The sequence below is a fragment of the Callionymus lyra genome, chromosome 13 (assembly GCF_982586985.1).
Source record: "Callionymus lyra chromosome 13, fCalLyr1.hap1.1, whole genome shotgun sequence".
NCBI lineage: Eukaryota > Metazoa > Chordata > Actinopteri > Syngnathiformes > Callionymidae > Callionymus > Callionymus lyra.
In genome coordinates this window covers 20153196-20173490 of record NC_141830.1, presented here as the reverse complement: position 1 = coordinate 20173490, position 20295 = coordinate 20153196, and the positions used below count along the sequence as shown (strand labels likewise).

At 41.2% G+C, this 20295-nt stretch overlaps 1 protein-coding gene across 2 annotated transcripts; it reads right to left on the bottom strand.

Annotated features, from left to right (window-relative positions):
- Positions 1–1005: 1005 nt before the first annotated feature.
- On the bottom strand, positions 1006–19600 carry pianp (PILR alpha associated neural protein). Of its 2 annotated transcripts, none has more exons than XM_087806111.1 (6): positions 19390–19600; positions 18930–18983; positions 18420–18817; positions 18090–18168; positions 5981–6130; positions 1006–4236 (listed from the first exon to the last, which is right to left on the bottom strand). In XM_087806111.1, the coding sequence occupies exons 2-6, from the start codon at positions 18938–18940 to the stop codon at positions 4215–4217; spliced, it is 660 nt and encodes a 219-aa protein (XP_087662237.1). In that variant the 5' UTR covers positions 18941–18983; positions 19390–19600; the 3' UTR covers positions 1006–4214. The 2 variants fall into 2 exon arrangements, with proteins under 2 accessions (XP_087662237.1, XP_087662238.1); XM_087806112.1 differs by lacking the exon at positions 19390–19600 and adding an exon at positions 19190–19260.
- Positions 19601–20295: the final 695 nt, after the last annotated feature.

Here is a 20295-nt window from a genome sequence, read left to right as displayed (position 1 = left end):
CCTTCTACTGCTGCTGAAAATACACCTGTAAGTATATGAATATATATATATATATATATATACTGCTGCTGAAAATACACCTGTAAGTATATGTATATATATATATATATATATATAAATACAGGTGTATTTTCAGCACCTGTAAGTATATGAAAATATATATATATATATATATATATATTAATATACTTACAGGTGTATTGTCAGCAGCAGTAGAAGGATGAGACGTCTTTGCTATTTTATATATATATATATATATATATATATATATATATATATATAAAATAGCAGGGTGTTCAAATACTTATTTTCTTCACTGTATATGACGTAACTTCCGTTTAAAACGTCACTAAGATGGAGCCGTTTAGTGTAGATAGTGTCCATCGATCCATACTCAGTTTTGTGGGCGTTTTAGTGTCAATTTAGCGTGCATGGCGCACTAAATTTCGCATACTAAGAATTGAGACTCACTTACGCTCTAAAAATACTAACTTTGAGTACGCAAGTATGCGATTTGAGACACAGCACTGGTGTGATGACGTGGCACGTTGTGATTGGTTAAACATGAATAATTTATTGAGAAAAGTAGAAATAATAGCGTCATGATGAACATTTTCTGTGTGATGGTCTCCCTGCTCTCATGCGGGTGTTTTCCATACACTCTGGTTACTGCCCGACCACACACACACACACATACACACACACACACACCAGTCTCCGCAAACTCACAAAAAGCTAAAAGAAGAAGAAGGAAGATGGAAGCAGCAGCAGCAGCTCCTCTGTACACATGATCATCACGTGTCCCAGAAGTCTGGTTCAGATTACGATACAGGATGCTCTTAAGATCCGCCATGTAGGCTTGATCCTGCCTGAACAGCCCTCGGAGCTCCTGAGGGGATTCTTTCATCAACGACAAAATAGACACAAAGTAAAATGCCAGTTTTGAGTCTTTTATTGAGCTCAGGTACAGAAATATCATATTCGTACAGAAATGCTACCAAAAAATCACAAGAACCGGAGGCGCTCGGGGGGGCAGACCATCGCAGCTGTTGGTGTGTGTGTGTGTTTGTGTGTGTGTCAAAACTGGTGACATTTTAACTCACTGATTGATACAAAAAGCTTCCACAGTGTCTCTAAGGGGGTCACTGTCAAAGTTCTACTGCGCTTTACTGACTGACCAGACCACCGTGAACAGATTTACAGCAGAAGCTTCTGTAGAGCCGTTTGTTTACATCTCCACGGTAACAAGAAAATCACGGTTCATATCAAAAACTAACCTTGGGTCGCCTCACATGATGTTTTCAGTTTAATATTTTTTAAAACCAAGGCCTGTACAAACACGGACATGAAATCGCTCCCATAGTCTATGTATTATGACCATCGTTCTGGAGTCATGTGATGGTGTAGATAGTACATGTGGTCGAGAAATGAAAGTATGATGTATTAGCTCGTCACCTTTTTTTTTTTTTTTTATTGATTCCATATGAGATGAAAGTCTCTGAATCTGCCACTGCGACTCCACCATTTTGACCTTCCACAAACTTGCGACCCCCCCCTCGCAGACTGACCTAATTTTGGTGGAAGAAGGGGAACATACAATAACTCAAGTATCTCAACACGTGTTGCCAAAATGCATCTGATCTTGACGCACATTAAAGAGTAGTTGAGGGTTTGAATCCCTGTGAGGTTACCAGTTTTGTTGTCGATATACAGATTACATTTCAGTGACTGTAGATTAAACTGCTACTGACGAAGAGTTGACATTGTTAAATGACTTGTTTCAAGAATGTTTGGCAGCTGAATATATGCTTCTTCTTCTTCTTCTGTCACTTTTGCTACTCATCGGGATCTCAAGGGCAAGAAAACAATATTACAGAACATTCCCTTGTTTTAAGTTGGTCACAACCAGGGCCGGGTCTAGGCAGGGGCAAGAGGTGGCCTGCCCCCCTCAAATAAATGTTGTGCCCCCTCAAACTTACATGTAAGTAAGTAAGTAAGTAACAGCACAATGCCCCCTCAAGATTTGTGGCTGCCCCCTCATACATGCCTGTCTAGACCCGGCCCTGGTCACAACCGCCTTCAAATACAGATTTAAACTCTAGTTTTAAGTCCTCTTTGGAGTGGTCGGCACGAGGGAGCGAGAAAAAAGGGGTCACAATCGGGAGGGTTTTTGCCAACAAGTAAGAGATGACAATTGGTGTTTTCAGCTTTCATTGCCAGCGAAGAAGTAGGACCTACTTCTAAGGGACCTTCTCTTGTCATGACGCCCCTCTGTCTGAGCTCACTTGGGGTTCAGGTCTCAAAACTGCTGGAACGAGCTGAAGGGGTTCGTGACGCGCAGATGATTTCAGACTGAGGTGTTTGCAAAGAACTCTCCACAGGACCACCTTCGTCTCTCCAGATCTCACCTGAACAGAGCCAGCGCACCAGTCGCCAAATGAAGCGAACAAATCATCAGGAAGGAGGACAAATCGACTTATTTGCATTTTTCCCAGCCTAAAGCGGGAAATAAACATCGGCTTTCGGAGCGTGACGTGTTAAACACATCGCCTGCAGTCAAGCCGCTTTGCCAGGCGCGCCGCTGTGATTGGAGGAGAAGAGAATGGAGTTATTAACCCTTCACTGGCTGCACATGGGCTCCAAAAGAAGCCACTGGAGACAAAACGTTAACACTTCTCTTTGAAAAGCATTTTCATCGACGCGTCTCGAGCCAAACCAGAGAAGACGACAGATATAAGGTTGATGCTACAAACAAACAAACAAACTAGTTCTCGTTACTGCTGTTCACACCTAAAGCTGTTCAGAAGTTAACGTTCACAGAAGTGCAGCAATCGTTGTTTTTATTGTTATTTATAATATAAATTTCCTTTTTTCATTTATCTAAACTGTGCTTTGGCTGTTATGAATCCAACAATAGGATAATATTATATATATTTTAATAATAAATATAATAATTTTATGGTTTGTCAGGTGAAATATTTTTGTTATATTTAAATGCAAGTTTAAAAGAAATGATCTTAAACAAAAGTATTTAAAATAGATCATAAAAATAAACAAAGAATTCATCACTTGAATTGTGAATTGATCGATGGATTGATTGATAGACCCTTGTTCTTCCCACCCGTTTGAGTGACAGCCGTTCACAGCAAAAGATATGGAACATTATAAAGATTATATAAGAATATATACCGTACACATATAACAAATAATAATAAAAACAATACATCTTAAAAAGAAAAATAACATGTATTAATATAATATGGTAGAGCAGGGCTCCCCAAACTTTCCTGTAAGAGCCACATAAATCTTCCCTTCTCTGATGGGGGGCCAGGGTCAATGTTTTGTTGTTGTTTTTTTCCAGAAAACTACTCTTAACCAAATAACGCTTTCCGGGTTCTTCACAGAAAAAAAGTCAGGAAATATATAGACCAAATAAATGAAGGTAGGTGTAGAATATAACAGAAGAAGAAAAAAGAATCGACACCCTAAGAATTGGGGGTCCAACAAAAGAATCAAAATTAAACTCTGGTATTGTTCTTGGGGGCCAGGCTGTAGTTTGTAGAACTGAAACCTTTACATTTTAACCAGTAAATATTTTAAAATGATGACTTATAACTACGAAAAATAATTTCAATAGATTTTGCCTACTTTCATGAACTGTGACCAAAGGTTTTTTCCTAAATATATAGTTATCCTTGTGTGGATCGTTTCCTCTTCATCTATAAGTCAAACTTGAACCACTTCTACTTTGCTACATTAAAGTGGCTCTGGAGTTTGTGGAGCTGACCCGGTCCAGGGAGGTTGTGTGATGAGGATGGAGGGTCGTGTGAGGATTCTACTCTGTTCGGAGCCGAGACAGGAAGTGGAGCAGATGTGGAGGAATCGCAGGTAGAGGCGAGTGTGACGCTGCACGGCTGTTAAACTGTTTGTTTGTGAATTAGTCATGGCGGAGCTGTCTGGGCTCAGCCCGGGGCCAGACCGAGCCGGTTCCATCAAAGCAGAGCCACACGGACGACAATGAGCACAAAGGGAAAGAGGGGCTCGGGGGTGGGGGGGCAGTCGGCTGGGACATGAGTTTAGCCGGGGAGGATACCTGCCGCCCCAGAATTCTTTTCACAGTTTTCAGAGAAAACAAAATGGCACCACCGGCGAGCCCCGCGGCCGCCGTGTAGACCTTCCTCGGCGGACTCGGTGGAAGGAACGTGGACGTCACCTCAGAGGTTCACCACAGGAATCCTGTCAGGAGGAGAGAGAGAGGGATGAGGTCAGGGTGGGAGCTGGAGGCGGGAAGAGAGAGAGATAATGATCTCGTCGAGATTAGCTTTAAATACACCTGAAGAAGAGCCGCTGAAGTTCATGGACTGGGCGGCTTTTGGTGATGACGCAGGAGCACAGGGAGTTGAGAAAGCGGCGACAGAAGTCCTCTGAGAATACTCTCCAATTATACTTTACACGGCTGCAAACTAGAGCTGCGGCTCACCGGAGATCCGCGCCTCACTCCTTAAACTGTTTCAAATCAATGTGGACGAACGATCTCATCTTTTCTACGTGGCTTTATCGTTCAAGCTGACATTTATCCTTCAGCTGCAAGTTTGATCCGTCATTTACTATCATTCCTCGCACAGGCACGTGTCCCAGCTATATAGGGCGAGAGGCAGGGGACACCTTCTGTTAAGAGTTTTCTAGAAACTTGAACGCAGAAAAGACAACTCTACCCCAGCATCCCTGCAGCAGGATCATTTTGGTGTTTAAAAAAAAGTCTAGAATTAGGTGCTGGAGGAACAGGGTGGAAAACGAAAGGAAGATTTCTAGGTCGAATGAAATGAGAGAAACAGTTGAAATTCTGAAAGTTGGCAGTTTTAAACCAAACCATTGCTTCAAATCGTCGGGTTCACCAACAATCATTTGTAGCTGCACGTGTGTGTCGATGCAGTGTGTGGCGACATAATGACCAACAGGTGGTTTTCTCTGCTTAAAATATCACATGAACCTCTTGTATATTCTGATGTAAATGTGAATTGACTCTTCTTCAGTTAAATATCATTTGATTTGATTCAAACAATCTTACGAATGTTTCTGACAACAATGTTATTATTCATTTCCAGTTCAACTCTCGACACAACTTGTTGAAGTGCTTCTTATAAAACTTTTTTATTAGTATTTACCATCAGTCAAAACAGACTGAAATTGAAGCAAAAATGCCTTTCCAATCATTTTAAGGCACTTTTTTTTTATTTTAGCTAAATGGCCCCCTGTTTGGATAGCATTGTTTTACTAATGGCTACGTCAAAATTTAATTTATAAAATTAGATGTTGAAACTTTAAACACTTTCATTAAAATGTTGCTTTTCTAAATTAATTGATTAATTAATTTTGAATAAATTAAAAATAATAGTTTCTACATTGAAAGGTTTAATTTATTTTTTAATTATTAGAATCAAATATTTTTAGATGAATGATATTCTTATTCTCTCATGCGAAACTGGAATTTTTAATTTAAAAGTTTCGGTGAGGGAAGCTATACAGTAAAATCAGGGATTGATTGTTAAAACCGAGTCTGATGGGCATTTAAACTTCTCCGCCCCAGACTTTTTTAAGGGTGTAAGTAAGTAAGTAATTTTTATTTATATAAATAAATATATATTATATAAAGCTTTTCTAGACCAGGGTCACAAAACGCTTAAACAATCAAAACAATATTCAAGGTGTGACGAACATCGACACAACCATCATTATGTGACTAATGCCACAACTGTTGCTAAAAAACAGTAACAATCGAACCAAATCTTCCGATTTACCATAAGCGTATACGACTGTAGTCCGTAAAAGTAAGTGGTGCCCGACTTTTTTGGCTTGAGTCTGGTTCTGCTTTAGGTTTCTGCATCCTTAGACATGTTTGTGTGTTTGTTTAGAGTCACTGATCAAGAGTCACACATCAGTCAGAAAAGTGGCACATGGACCCTGTGAGGCGACTCATTACCTCTCCCTGTCGCTGAAGAAGGAGGAGGAGGTGCTGTGCAGCGTCTGCCGGCTGTCTTCCGAAGCCAGGGAACGAGGGAGGCCACGGGAGAGTGGGGGGGCCACGCCGCGGGAGAGAGGAGGAGGATGATGTGAACAGCTGCGATCATAACTGGGGAGGAAGAAGAGGGAGGCCGTTAAGTGGAGATTTGGGGGGAGAAATTTTGGGGGGAGATATTTGGAATCAAAGTGAGGAGGAAAGGACGAAGAGGATGTGGTGACACCGGAGAAGGAGAGACGGAAATAACCGGGGAGATGAAAAGAGAGACCTTTTAAGCAGAAATGGGGGGAAGACAATTAAGGAGGAAGTATAAAAAAAAAAGCTTGTTAATACGGTTGAACATTTGACAGTGAGAAAGTTTTTACTCTCATCGTCTCATTACAGCACACATGGGAGGAGAGGGGGAGGAGAGGGTGAGACAGTGTGAGATGAACGAATGAGACGGGGAGACTGAGGATGGAGAGGTCGAGAGGAAGGAGCTGTCGAGGAGGAAGTGTCAGGGTCAGAACAGGGCAGGAGGGGATGGTGAGATGGTGTGATGGGGGGAGGTCGGCGGAGGTCAACGAAGACAGAGGTGGAGAGAGATGTCGGTGGAGTTTAGGTGAGGATAGGAGAGCGTTAGAAGGAGGTCAAAATGAGGAGGAAAAAGAGAGAGAATTTGGTTTATTAAGGGAATGTTGACGACAGAGACGCCTCACTGGTGAGACCAAAACAGAGCAAGAAGTCGTAGGACAGCACCAATCATTTCAATTCCATGAAATGATTAATAATCTAGAATTTAAATTAACAAACAGTACTGAACAACGGTGTGTAGAAAGGCATCATCATTTTTTTTAAAGAGTACACAAAGGCAATACTAGATGCTACAATATATTGAACAAAAAAAATCTGCAGGACGGTGGAAGGGAAACGAGGGGCCAACATACCACAATAACCATGAGCGCACACTGGCAGGATCAGGATATCTGTGAGTTTAGCTGTAGGAGATGTTTCACACCAGATATCTAGTGCAAGACTCTGGCATACAGTATATCGGAACCGTATCGGTAAAGTGGTCAATGAAAGGGACAGCGGTTCAGAATGAACCGAATAAAGTATGTGGATCACAGACCAGGGCCACATATATTCTATGAAAAATTACTTCCAGTATAAATAACAAAGCTGCCTTCAGGACCAAAATCCAGTTTGAGGTGATTTCACTAACCCCGGTTGCCATGAAGACACAGGGAACACTTCAAATCCCATCTTCTGGTATCCAATTCATGAGTTGGTGTGAACGAACGATGAGGAAAGTATTATCAGCTCAATTTAATAACTCACTTAATCCTCTTCTTGTGACTCTGGACTATTTTAGGCTTTTTGTTGAAGCCGTGCGTAGAAGAAAAACGCAGCGACAGTGTCACGGTGACATAAAACTGCGCGGGACACTGTAAACTCTGGTCCACTACTCAACAAGTCTTGAGGTTGTTAGATTAAAATTATTATACACTATAGAGTTTTATACTTTAATTAATGCTAAAAGATAATCAAAATATAAAGTATAAATTACTGGCTTCATCTAAGAGCTTAAACGTTTGAATACACATTCACAATCAACATTCCACTCCAGACTGATTCACTGGTTCGAGGCAAGCTTGGATCAGAATTAGAGATACGACACCGGTTATTTAAAACATCTGTTTATCTACAAATCACACGAAGACAAATTGAGAAGTTCTCTCAATCGGGGATCGGGACACAGGGAACTTGAAAGAACCATTTGGCCGTAAAGGACGACCTCCCGGACGGGAATTTGCCTTTTCTCCCGGGACTATTGACCTGTACAGTCACCGGGACAAAGTGTGTCCGGTCGCGATCGTAAAGCTTGTATTTTGTCTATTTTGTCCATCTTTCTCCACAAAGCGAAGTATAAGAACGGGAAGTGACGTCGTGTTGGAGCGACCGGAACGGACTCCGTGTTTTGTTCGTTTTAAGGTCAACTGTCACCAGATCTACTGAAACACCAAACTTTCAAATTTATGTGTAACCACCAACACTCAACAACACACTTACAATGACATCAATGTCAATTCTTTCTTCTTTCGTTTTTAAGCCATTATGGCTGATATTTATTTTGTTCAACGAGTGTGGATTCATCTCTAGCACTTCTTTTGCCTTTTTAAAATCCTTTTTTTAGATTGAGGTCAGTTATGTAAGTAAGTAAGTAAGTAATTCTTATTTGTATAGCGCTTTTCTAGACCAGGGTCACAAAGCGCTTAAACATTTAAAACAATATTCAATAAAGTATATACTTTAAAGGTCAAGATAAAACTGATAACACAACAGGAGTTGCAGAAAATCAAGGAAAGCCTGAACAAATAGAAACGTCTTAAGATGTTTCTTAAACTCCAGTATACTCTTGTATATGACTACATTTGTGTGGATAAAATCTTTTTGTATTTTTAACATATTGTTCATTGTATGGTTATAAAATGTGGAAATTTTAATTGCCTTATAAAAACTTTTTGAGCTGTGTTTGGCTAAGAACACAAATGGTCCACAATATGTTTAATGGTGGCATCTTTACACATGTTTGACAGTTTCTGTGCCTTGTAAAAAATCCTCTTCATTCTGATCTTCATGTGTCAAACACTTGATTGTAGCTCGCGGTTCTTAACACCCCCATCAGGTGCTGCAGCATCAAATCCCGAACTGTGAAACTCTCTAACAGCTTCTCCTCCAAACTGTCAGACTCTTTAATACACTGCTGCCACCCACTACTCAACACACACACATATACCTCCACTCATCCACACACACAGCGACATGTGATGGACAAAGAAAGCAGGCGTTTTTAATTTACACTCCAACACTGTCACTCATAGCAGCGCATCCTCTCCGCCTACTGAGGAGACGATACACACCTGTCAGCCTCCTCATCTGTGGACGCACATGCAGCCGAAGGCTTCCACTCACGTTCTTCTGAACTCATTCTGCTGTTGTTCTGTTAATTGTTTTCGGTGTGACGTGATTTTAAATTCAACGCACCGCAACTAGCTTTCAGCTGGATGGAGAAGAATATACGCGCATTCAAACTTTTGTGTGTTAAAAATTTAAAAAGCTCTGACATGGATACCAAAATAACTCCTTTGTTCTCCAGGGATTCATTGAGAGTCTGAAACAATAGAGATGTGTGAAATGGTTGTGGGAAATGAAGTGGGCAATCTTTAAGGGTATACCCTGTTTGATGCCAACTAGATCCTAGAGTTTAAAGCGAACTCAAATCTCTTACTGTCTAATGAGTTCTGCGTATTCATTTGATCCAAGGAAAAGTAACATTTAGAATTAAAACAGTCAATTTATTAAAAGTAAAGAATGATTACGAAAGAAGGCCTTACAAGACCATAAATACAACAGTTAACAAAGAAATGCAAATTATTCAGAAATACCAGAAGTTCGAGCGCTCGGTCCAGTCTCTGTCCGACATCCTGGTTCACCCACCAGATTCTTCCAGAGAGTGGCAGCTAATCTTTTAGCCTGTCCCTTCTTTTAAAGACCTCTAGACCCTCCCCGAACACGTGAAGTAAGTTGAGTATATAATTACAAACTCGGGGTAGGAGATGTTTTGCAAAATCCGACTCCTTCATGAACAACAAATGTTTTCTCATACCTTGACCTAAACACTGACCTGAACAAATAATCTTCAGTCTTCCTTCACACTTGTTATCTCAAACCAGGTCTGTAGACCATAAATTCTGTGTCTTGACATTTTAGAATAGTACACGTTTCTTACCTCAACAAGAAGAGGATGTCCAGATGGCCACAACTTTCTTTCCCAACACACATATCTTACACAGCCAAAACCACCGACAAAGTGACGTCAAGGTCCATACAAAGTTCAGGCACAGATGCCCAGAGCCCCTAACCTTTGAACCCTGCTCAAAGTTAACAATTGAGTACACAAAATGAGGACATATATTCAACCCACCAATGAATACACATATGTGGATCAATTTGAGGATATATCTTCAAGTTCTATTCAATCGTTCATTTTCTGTGCCACATGATCCCTAGTGGGGGGGGGTGGGGGGGGGGGCTGAAGCCTATCCCAGTTTCTTAGGGTCGAGAGGCAGGGAACACCCTGGACAGGACACCAGTTTGTCGCAGGACACACAAAGACACACAACCATTCACACCACACTCATACCTATGGACAATCGCCCCAAGTTCCCCATCAACCTCTGTATGTTTTTGGACTGTGGGAGGAAACTGGAGTGCCCGGAGTAAACCCACGCAACCCGAGGAGAACATACAAACTCCACACAGAAAGGTCACAAGCTGAAGCGAACCAGCAACCTTCTTGCTGATGGGCGATCGAATAAACCACCGTGCCACGTGCGCCCCCCCTCCCCCCAGGACTTCCAAGTCAAGTTTAATTTCACATTAAATTGAAGTTTTAAACCTTTGACACACTTTCAGAGATTGCTGTTTGGAAGTTATTATAAGAAGCAGAACAACTGCTTCTGGTTGATCTGTTGTATGACCTGAACACTTCAATATTCTATGGTTTTAGAGCCAACTGACCCGCTGGACTTTCATAGATAGAATGGTTTATTATTGAGCCCTTGGGAAAATTCTTTTGGGAAATAAAGGTTCCTGTCACAGAGCAGAATCCGACAGAAGAGCAAGGCGCCAACAAATACAAAACAAAGTGCAAAGAACAAAGTGCACACAGATCAATAAGATCAAAATTGTAAGTAAGTAAGTAAGTAATGTGTACTTATATAGCGCTTTTCCAGACCAGGGTCACAAAGCGCTTAAACAAACAAAACAATATTCAATAAAGTATATACTTTAAAGGTCAAGATAAAACTGATAACACAACAGGAGTTCCAGAAAATCAAGGAAAAGCCTGAACAAATAAAAACGTCTTAAGATGTTTCTTGAAAGAGACAGTAGATCATCAAACACAGAGAGAGAGGAAGATCGTTCCAAAGCTTAGGAGCAACAGCCTGGAAGGATTTCTCTCCTCTGGTCCTGAACCGTGTTCAGGAACCATTAGTAGATTCTGATCCACAGACCTCAGAGCCAGAGCTGGGGTGTAAGGCTGGATCAGATCAGTGATAGAAGGTCTGACCATGAATAGATCTGAAAGTAAGAACCAGAATTTAAAAGTTGATCCTGAAAGAAACTGGAAGCCAGTGAAGAGTTTTAAGGATCGGAGAAATGTGAGTTCTTCTACTAGAGCGGGTCAGAATTCTCGCTGCAGAATTCTGAATCAACTGCAGGCGAGACAGATCCTTTTAGTTAAGACATGAAAACACATGAAAACAAGACACAAACGCATGGATTACAAGCTCCAAATCATGTTGTGACAACATTTTCCTAAGTTTAGAGATTTTTCTCAGTTGAAGGAAACAGTTTCTGGTCAGTTTTCTGGAGTGTCTTTATCAAATACAACACCCAGGTTTCTCCATCATCGTCCCCCAACAACGGTCTGTTTGCTATTATTACACATAACTTAGACTCCCTGGGAGCTCACACCCTCCACCACAGTGATCTTAGAAGCAAACTTGATAAGCCAAAACTATTAAATACATTTCCCATTTCAACTAATAAAAGGTAGAGAACATTTAATAAACACAGACACAGGCTTCACAGACCAAACAACAGCAAGATTCAAATAGCAATAGGATGGACGTGACAACATACATGCCAAAGGTTACGCTCAATAACATGAGGATGATTTAAGGAGGATGATTTCAGCGGCATCGACTCGTTGAGACGTCGTGGTAAATCACGGAGCACATACGCCGCTCGGCTGTAATAAACTGGACGCTGGCCAATCTCCACTATAGGCCATCATCATTTCTGTCCATCTCCTCCGTGGAACACATGGTGGTATTTACACATTTATGACACTGATGCACCAGAACCACGAGGGGGAGGGGCAGTTTATTATTCCCACACCGTCCAACACAATCTTTCTGCAGTTGCTGCACATTATTTTAATCAAATCCTCATAGATAATATTGTTGGTGATTTTTTTTATTGAATTGTGGATTGGATATTGTGTTTGTGACCGAAAAATAATTAAGAAAACGTAAGTTTGTCATTTTTTCAGAATCAAAATCAGACATTTTTATTAGCAGTGAAACACAACAAAGGGTTCTTTGTGGTGATAGTACAGAATAAGATAATTAAATAAGATAACACAAAAAAATGACAAAACCAATTACCAGGGAAGCCATTCTACAGAACCTTAATAGTAACGTAAACTGTGAATAATTTGCAAGGACTTGATGAAAATGTTATTTACGCAAAATCTGAGATGTTCAGTAAGATGTTGTTGTGCATTTTATGTCATGAATTTGTGTTGCTTTCCATTGGTTCTAATACTGTCTCCTCTGCCAAGGACAGGCGGAAGTTAATCTTTTAACTGTCAGCTCCGCATCAATTTCTACTGTGTGAATGTGCACTGAAAAAAAAGGTTTACGAAGAGCAAAAAAAATAGTTCCTACAGTAAGAAACAGAGGTATAAGAAAAAATGACAGTATATATACAGTATATATGTCAGAGTACGGATTGGAATGCAGAAGGATTTGGAATCCTAGTCCAGATTGGAATCCTACTACTGTATTGGTATCTGATTATTGGAATTCCAATCTGTCCTAGGAAGAAATGGGAAGTCTCCTGTGACATAAATATGCTTTTAAATCATAGTTATTTTATGTTTTATATTTCAATTAATTAATATACATCTATTTTTGTTATTTACAATTACCTTTTTTTTTTTTGCTGTTAAACTTTCAGCTGTCCCGATGACAGCAGTCACTATGGGCTCTGAAGCGACTGAGGACGAGAGGATACAGTCGAAACAGCAGCTTTTGAAGCTTATGTCGGTAATACATGGTTTCAAACAAGTGAAAACAGTTAAATTTGGTCTGTAAAGAGTCCAGTACCAATACTGTAACAATACTACAATCCTTGTTCCTACAGTATCACAATGTATCGTTGCCCCTGTACATATTGTATCGCCTCATTCTTGCCAGTACACCCCCCTAGTGAAAAAACAACTAAAAACAATCAGTCGGCTATAAATAGCCTCCAACATCTGACACCATTAGTTTGAGTGAGTTACTTTCCAACAATACAAGCCACCCTCACAACCTAGTCTTGTTGATCTGTTGTATTCCCAACATTGTGATGCATTGAAATACATAAATATTGTTGTTGTTGAGAATGGATGTGCGGGTGTCCTTCTTAGGGTTTCCGCCGTTTGCATTCCTCAATCACTCTACTCGTGACAGTAATCCAGGCTGGATCTTTCCCCACCTTTAGGATATTTTCATTGAACTTCAGACCTGAGATATCAAGGGGCTTCTGTTCAACCGGTCGCAATGACTCCGCCGTTCCAAGTCGTTCCTTGGCTATGGCAGTGTGAGTGAAGTAGGATTTAAGTCAGAAAAGGAGAGAAATGGGTGGGCTTATCGTGTATCAGCTCACAGGGAACTGGAGGATTATCTGCAAATCTGCGTCCGGGCTGGCAGGGCGTGCGAGATGGGAGACTGGCGAGGGAGATAACAGGACTAGTGGCTGTGCAAACACCATGGTGATAGAGCCATGACAATAACTGTGAGTGGGACCTAAAGGAAGCCTCACTAGAGGTGCTGGGGAGGGGGGTTGACACAGGTATTCAAAGAAAAGAGTAAAATCCCTGACAGGCAAAGAGAACAAGTGGGACAAGGCGGAGAGGTTTAGAGAGCGAGCGGTGAGATAATGTTACACTGCAGGGAGCTAAATTGAGATTAAGAGCTGGTGAGAGAGAATAAAAAATGAGAACAAATTATACAGATTCCGGCAGTAAAATGAAAAGTTATATTACAACCGAGGTCTGTCAAGCTGATGAGAAGTTTAAGTGACTTGAATAAAGAGACAGCAGTGGTGGCGGAGGCCCCCGTGGTCACATAAACACACTGTTATTGGTTTGATCAGCACAGCGTAGAAATTCACCGCTATATCACATAGATGAGTTCCCATCTCCTGCTAATGGGCAAAGATGTGAGCAGCGCCTCCTCTATTGATGACCCCCCCTCTGTTTACATCCTCTGAAAGGTTTCACAGCCGGTGGATTATTACGGCACGCTGACACCGGCGAAGACGGGTTATTGCAGGTGCCTGAAGGCAACGGTTCTGTTTTATCCGTGTGCTGACACACAATGTTTGATCATTGTGACTCCAAGGAAAGAAAAAGGGGGGAAACACGTTTGTGACAACAGCGTGTTCGGAAGCCTTAAGCTGTTAAGAAAGGTCTTTGGAAATAATACACGCTTAGATTCTCTACGGTTCCTGGTGGAGACAACAGTTGCACATATCTTTGTAAAACACATGCGGGTCTTTTACCTGATATTGGCTGAACCAATTGGTTATTGACATGTTCTTAATCACTTTTGGATTAATGCATGTAAAATAAAAAGTGTTGGAATATTACAATAAACAACCAAAGACACTTAAACAACGTAAATTTTAGTAATGTTGGCTCATGTAAAACCCATAATATTTCAAAGATATTTAAGGAAAGAAACCTAGATCTGTTAAGGTCTTTCCTTAAACACTTTTTTTGTCATTGTTTTGCCTTCGTTATGAATAAAAGGCTTGGTGTCCAAGTCCAAAACTAACAAAATGTCAATTTTCTAAAGAAATATGGTGCTAACAATCATATCAGATTCTCACTATAAGATATCGTCGCAGTATTAAGCCAATTGTACAATATCATTCCGGTGATGTGGAGAGCAAAAGATGACTTGCAGAACATGCTGTTTGTCTTGGCACACTGACCTAGTAAAGTATTTTTTCTTGTGCCCTGCTTTTTTCAATATTGATCACCTCATCTGTGTAAACGGTGTAGCTTCACCGTTCGCCCCTACAGGATTTTACCGTCAGCACAATACATCCACTTTTTCCTCCACCTCCCATCAATCCAGACCAGAGTAAGTTGTGATCACATGACCTTTCCTTTCGCTCCAGAGTTCCACCTTTACGCTCCCTGGCAAATTGGAGGCTTTTTTCCTGATTAGCTTCACTGATGAATGGTTTTGTAAAAGTCAACACAGCGGTTTAGTTCCTATCACTTACTAAGTGGAAAAAAACTCTACTTAGATTATTGAACTGCCAATGTTTTACCATTACATTGAACTACAAGTCCATTCATCTCCATTTTAACTTGATAGCAATAGAAAATGTTTTAAATATTCATTAGAAACGCTGTTTGTTTCTTCCTTGTTTGATGGGCGACAACTTTGCTAGTGTACTTAACATCAAGTTCATCAGTCTCAAGATTTGTCCTACTTATAATATCATGTTGAATGTTGTTGGAAGTTCTAATAAAAATAACTAAGTGAATATGAGGTCCAAACTGTAAATCCAATGCTGCTTCTCCAGCCCTTTTATAAATCTGTTTAAGCCATAAACTTCAATATTTTCACGATCACCTCTCGGGAAGTTGCACTCATGCCTGGCTCAGTCGAGTTATTTCCCTTAAAAATGAAGTCATTCGAGCCCCAACTATCCAGCCTCACCGCCGTCCTTAAAAGACTTCACCCTTGATTTGATTTCTACATCTGCTCGTCAGTGAGGTTTAAAAAATACATTTGGAAAAAAATCAAGTGCACTCATGGTGACATTCAAATATGGTTGTTTCAATTGAGCGGTGTTTACAATGTTTTAGTGAATAAATTATTCATGCTGGAAGGCTGTGTTAATGAGATTGCTGCTATGCTGTATTTTGCACGGTGTGCACTGTGTAACGTCTAGTTTATCATCTTTTCATGCTCATACAGGTAACAAGTTGCTGAGTTATTTGCTCTCACACTCAGCAGCTGAATTAAAGTTAGAGCTTCCTCAGTCCTGGTTGAAGCTTGACAACAACTGCAACACACATTATGACACTTACACTCACTCTTAAGATGTCTTTACACCCTCTTATGTACTTACGTCTAATAATACCAGGATATCCCAACTTTTCCAATAATGAAAACTATAACTGTAAAAAAAGAAATTTAATTTAAAAAATACAGAAACATTGATCCAGTTATATGATCAGCTATGTATATTTGGTCTGGAGAGTGAGGGGCAACAACAGAGCTGGCAGCCTTCCTGGAGTCTGACCAGTGTCATCTCAGCAGAGTGATTAGAGGGGGAGATTTAAATGGCAGCAAACACAAGTTCAAATTGCGGTTCATGGGTGGCCTCGCCTATCAAGATTTTGCCCCAAAAAAACAACTAACTAGATATAATAAAAAAGGAAACCACAGAGGTATTTGGATGTTTTTAAGTGTGTTTTTTTGGAGGAAGATGAACTCGAAGACCACTTAGCTCCAGTCGCTGCATTAAAATGAATATAAATGTTTGTGTACAAATCTAAAAAGGATTACTCTGAAAATAACCCCAACCCTTATTTGACATGAGGGTGAGTAGAAAGTGAGTGAACTTAGGGTGAACTATCACTTTAACTTTGTAGTTATTTACATTTCACTCGTGCAATTTTATGAATTTTGAAAATGTTACTGTTAACCAGTCTAATTAGAATAAACATGCAAACTTTAACAAGGAATGCAAACTAATCCCATAAACTAATGGGCACAATTGGCACCTGGATGGACTTTGGAAATTTCTTCACTGCTATTCCTTCTCAGTAACCCGGGGTCACAGCCGGAGCCTAAACAACTGCATTGGTGTGAAGGTGGAAGGTCAACCTTGACAGGTCCATAACAAAACTCATAGACTATGCACTCACCATTTATGCTCACACATTAAAATGTTTATCTTCTACTTTGTGGGAGGAAATCAGAGGCTCAGACAACAGATAATGAAGGACTTTCTAGCATGTGTAGCAACCAAAACCAGCTAGTTTGATAGCGACGGTACAAGAGCACAAAACACTTGTGAAGATATCTTTGAATTCATGCAGGGGTCTTGTGAATTCAACAACTTTGATGACTCAAAAGTGTTTACAAATCTCAAAAACCTGTTGAAACAATTCTCATAAAACTAATGGAATGTTTGGAAAATGACGGAATTCTAGTGTAAGAGTCTGTCACTGAGGTGGTCTTGAAGTGTCATGGTAATCCAAAATAATGAAGTAAATACAACGCTGCCACACTCTTCTCTAATTGATCCGACAATATGTACCCACCAGATGTCTGACTGACCCACGACTACTGTCAGTTCAACGGTTTATCATAGCTTGGATTGAACAATAACCTGCAGTAGTTCAACTTTCTCAATTTAAGACCCCTGCTTCATTGTAAGTAAGTCATTTTTATTTATATAGCGCTTTTCCAGACCAGGTTCACAAAGCGCTTAAACAATCAAAACAATACTCAATAAAATATATACTTTAAAGATCAAGATAACACTGATAACACAACAGGAGTTCCAGAAAATCAAGGAAAAGCCTGAAAAAATAAAAACGTCTTAAGATGTTTCTTGAAGGAGTCAGTAGATCATCAAACACAAAGAGAGAGGAAGATCGTTCTAAAGCTTAGGAGCAACAGCCTGGAAGGATTTCTCTCCTCTGGTCCTGAACCGTGTTCAGGAACCATCAGTAGATTCTGATCCACAGACCTCAGAGCCCGAGCTGGGGTGTAAGTCTGGATCAGATCACTGATGTAAGGAGGAGCCTGACCATGAATAGATCTGAAAGTAAGAACCAGAATTGTAAAGTTGATCCTGAAAGAAACTGGAAGCCAGTGAAGAGCTTGTGGCTTCGATAATCCCTTCTTCATCACCAGGTGGTAGTGGTCTCCACGCTAGAGCAGCTGATCTCCTCAAAAGGGAACATGATTACCCTCCACCATATCCTCCTTTATTTAGAGTGAACGCAAAGTTTTCTCTAACAAACTATCCGAGCTCAGAAACAGTGAACCTTTGAAAGTAACAACAGCTTCTTCGTTCTCCTGCCGTCAGCACATCAGCCTCAGACGCTGCACTCACACGGACTTGTGTAGTTAATTAAAGTGTCTTGTATTCTCTCCTTGTGTCGCTCCCCCCCCAAAAAAAGTCACCGATCTTTTACTTGAAGGTTTCTTACCAGAGTTTGGCTGTGATGACGACGGCCATCAGGACGAGCAGCGAGGAGATGGTGACGGTGACGTAGAACTGAGGGTCCACTGCGACACACACAAACACACACACACACACACACTCTGTTAGTGATCACGCTCGTACCACGCCTGTGTTGTTATGTCCATAAAAGAGAGAATCAATGGAATCATTTGGACGTGAAATTGGACGAGCAGAATCACCGCCATAACAACAATCCTGTGAGGAAGCTCCGAAATATCCAGTGTGACAGCAGGACCATTTGTCCTGGAGAGTGATGGCGACTATATTAGACTTTCTGAGAGTTTCTCGTGCCCACCTTCCTCAGGCTCTGACTCTTCAGCCTCCGTCCCTCCGTCCTCCACTCCATCTCTGTCCCTGGACTCTAGCGGCGACTCCCCCCGCGGCCCACCGCTGGCGTCGGCGTCCGGCCGGTCCTCCGAGGCGACGGTGCCGGCCTCCGGTTGGCTGCCATGCCGACGCAGGTGGTCCGTTTCCTGGCTGGAGAGGAAGTGGTAGGTCTCGTCCTCCAGGGGCTGAGTGGGTCCCCAGACCACCGCCCAGAGAGGGGTGGGTGTGACCTGAGCGGTGACTGACAGCTCCGCCGACACCTCGGCGTCTCCGCGGCGGTCACGGTCGCAGGTGGAGGGTGGCGTCGCCAGGGCGACCAGGATGATGGAGAGGAGGGCGGTCGGTCGTGTGACAGGAGAGATGGAGCTACACGAGGAAGAGAAAAAAGTAGTTCAACATCAAATCCACTGTAACTCATCGATTCCCATCGTCGCCCGTCACTCAAGGTGACAAGCACTTCTGAAACTGTTGGTCTCACCATCTCCCCATCGCTTCGCCGTGTTCACTGAGACCCTCCTCCGATCATCTCTCGCTGCAAGAGAAGATAAGAAAGGGGGTTGGATGGAGGTAGACAAAGACAGAGGTTCCCGTCGCTTTTTTCCTCAGCACATGCAGACAAACAAGAGAATCTCTTGCATATTTGAGGAGTTTGGGATGAATTATTTTGGCTGCATGCAAATAAAGAAGTGGTCCTCTCACACACACACACACACACACACACGAGAGGACGACACATACATCATCATTAGAAGCGTCACACTGACAGCCAGTAACTCTCCGTGGCACTTTTGAGAGGAGAGAGGAAACTTCCCGTCCACAACTATGCTGAAGAAATTTCAAGAGAACGAAAAAAAAGAACACACACACAAAAACACGCGCAAAAAATCCCTGACAACAAACACACACACACACGGACACATGTCCGGTATCATGCCTACCTCTGGCAGTGGAGAGAAGGAGTGAAAGTGGAGAGAAAGCGGGGAGATACGGAGTCCTGGAGAGAGAGGGAAAAAAAGCATCGGTTGCCGTAGCGACTGTGGAGTCAGAGTAAGAGAGGAGAGCGAGGGCGACCGAGGGAAGAGCCTGTCGGAGAGAGATTTAAATGGTAATTGTGTGAATGCTTCCTCTTTTTTTCCTCATCCAATCACTTCAATTAAATGGAGGAGGAGAAAAATAAATGTAAAAATGATACAAAGGACAACATTAATACGCTCGGTTGAAAGAAACGGCGAGGTTAAGAAAAATAAGTCTTTAATTATGTTTGCGAGGAAACAACAAGGACACTCGGAGAGAAGACGCAAATGTAGACGGAGGAGAGAAGGAGGGATGAGGTGCGAGGAGGAGGGAGAGCATTTTAATTTGTATTCATTTAAAAAAAAAGGTGGAGCATCGGAAGTATAAATAAAAGACAGCCAGGTCAGTAGAGGTAAATTCCAATGAATTCATTTCTAAACACAGTCCTGCTTGTTCTCTCAGAACTATTATGCCTTTTTTCAACTGTTACGAATTGGAATAACAAATATTGCTGGATGAAGGGATATTGATTTTACAGAATTTTACTTATAATTACTTTCAAGAAAAGAAAGAAAATGAGTTATCGAGAGCATTCAGCAACTAGCCTTGCTAGCATGTTGGTGTTAGCAGGAATGCTAATGTTTGGCAAAACTTCTTAATTGATAAAAACAGCTGATAATAAAAACTGATTGACAATTATTGTTTTTATTTTAAACCCTCAATTAATTAGTAGACAAAACAGTACCTAGTCTTGTTAATCTTGACTCATTTTTGACTTAAAGTTTTAAGGTGTTTGCCATATTGAAAGAGAAAAACATTATTATTTTCCA

What these genes read in the sequence shown, in the direction of transcription:
- pianp (XM_087806111.1), bottom strand. An exon ending in AGAGTCAGAGCCTGAGGAAG is followed by an intron (nt 18,169 to 18,419) that starts GTGGGCACGAGA and finishes TGTGTGTCGCAG; the next exon opens with TGGACCCTCAGTTCTACGTC. An exon ending in TTCTTCAGCGACAGGGAGAG is followed by an intron (nt 4,237 to 5,980) that starts GTAATGAGTCGC and finishes TCCTCCTGACAG; the next exon opens with GATTCCTGTGGTGAACCTCT.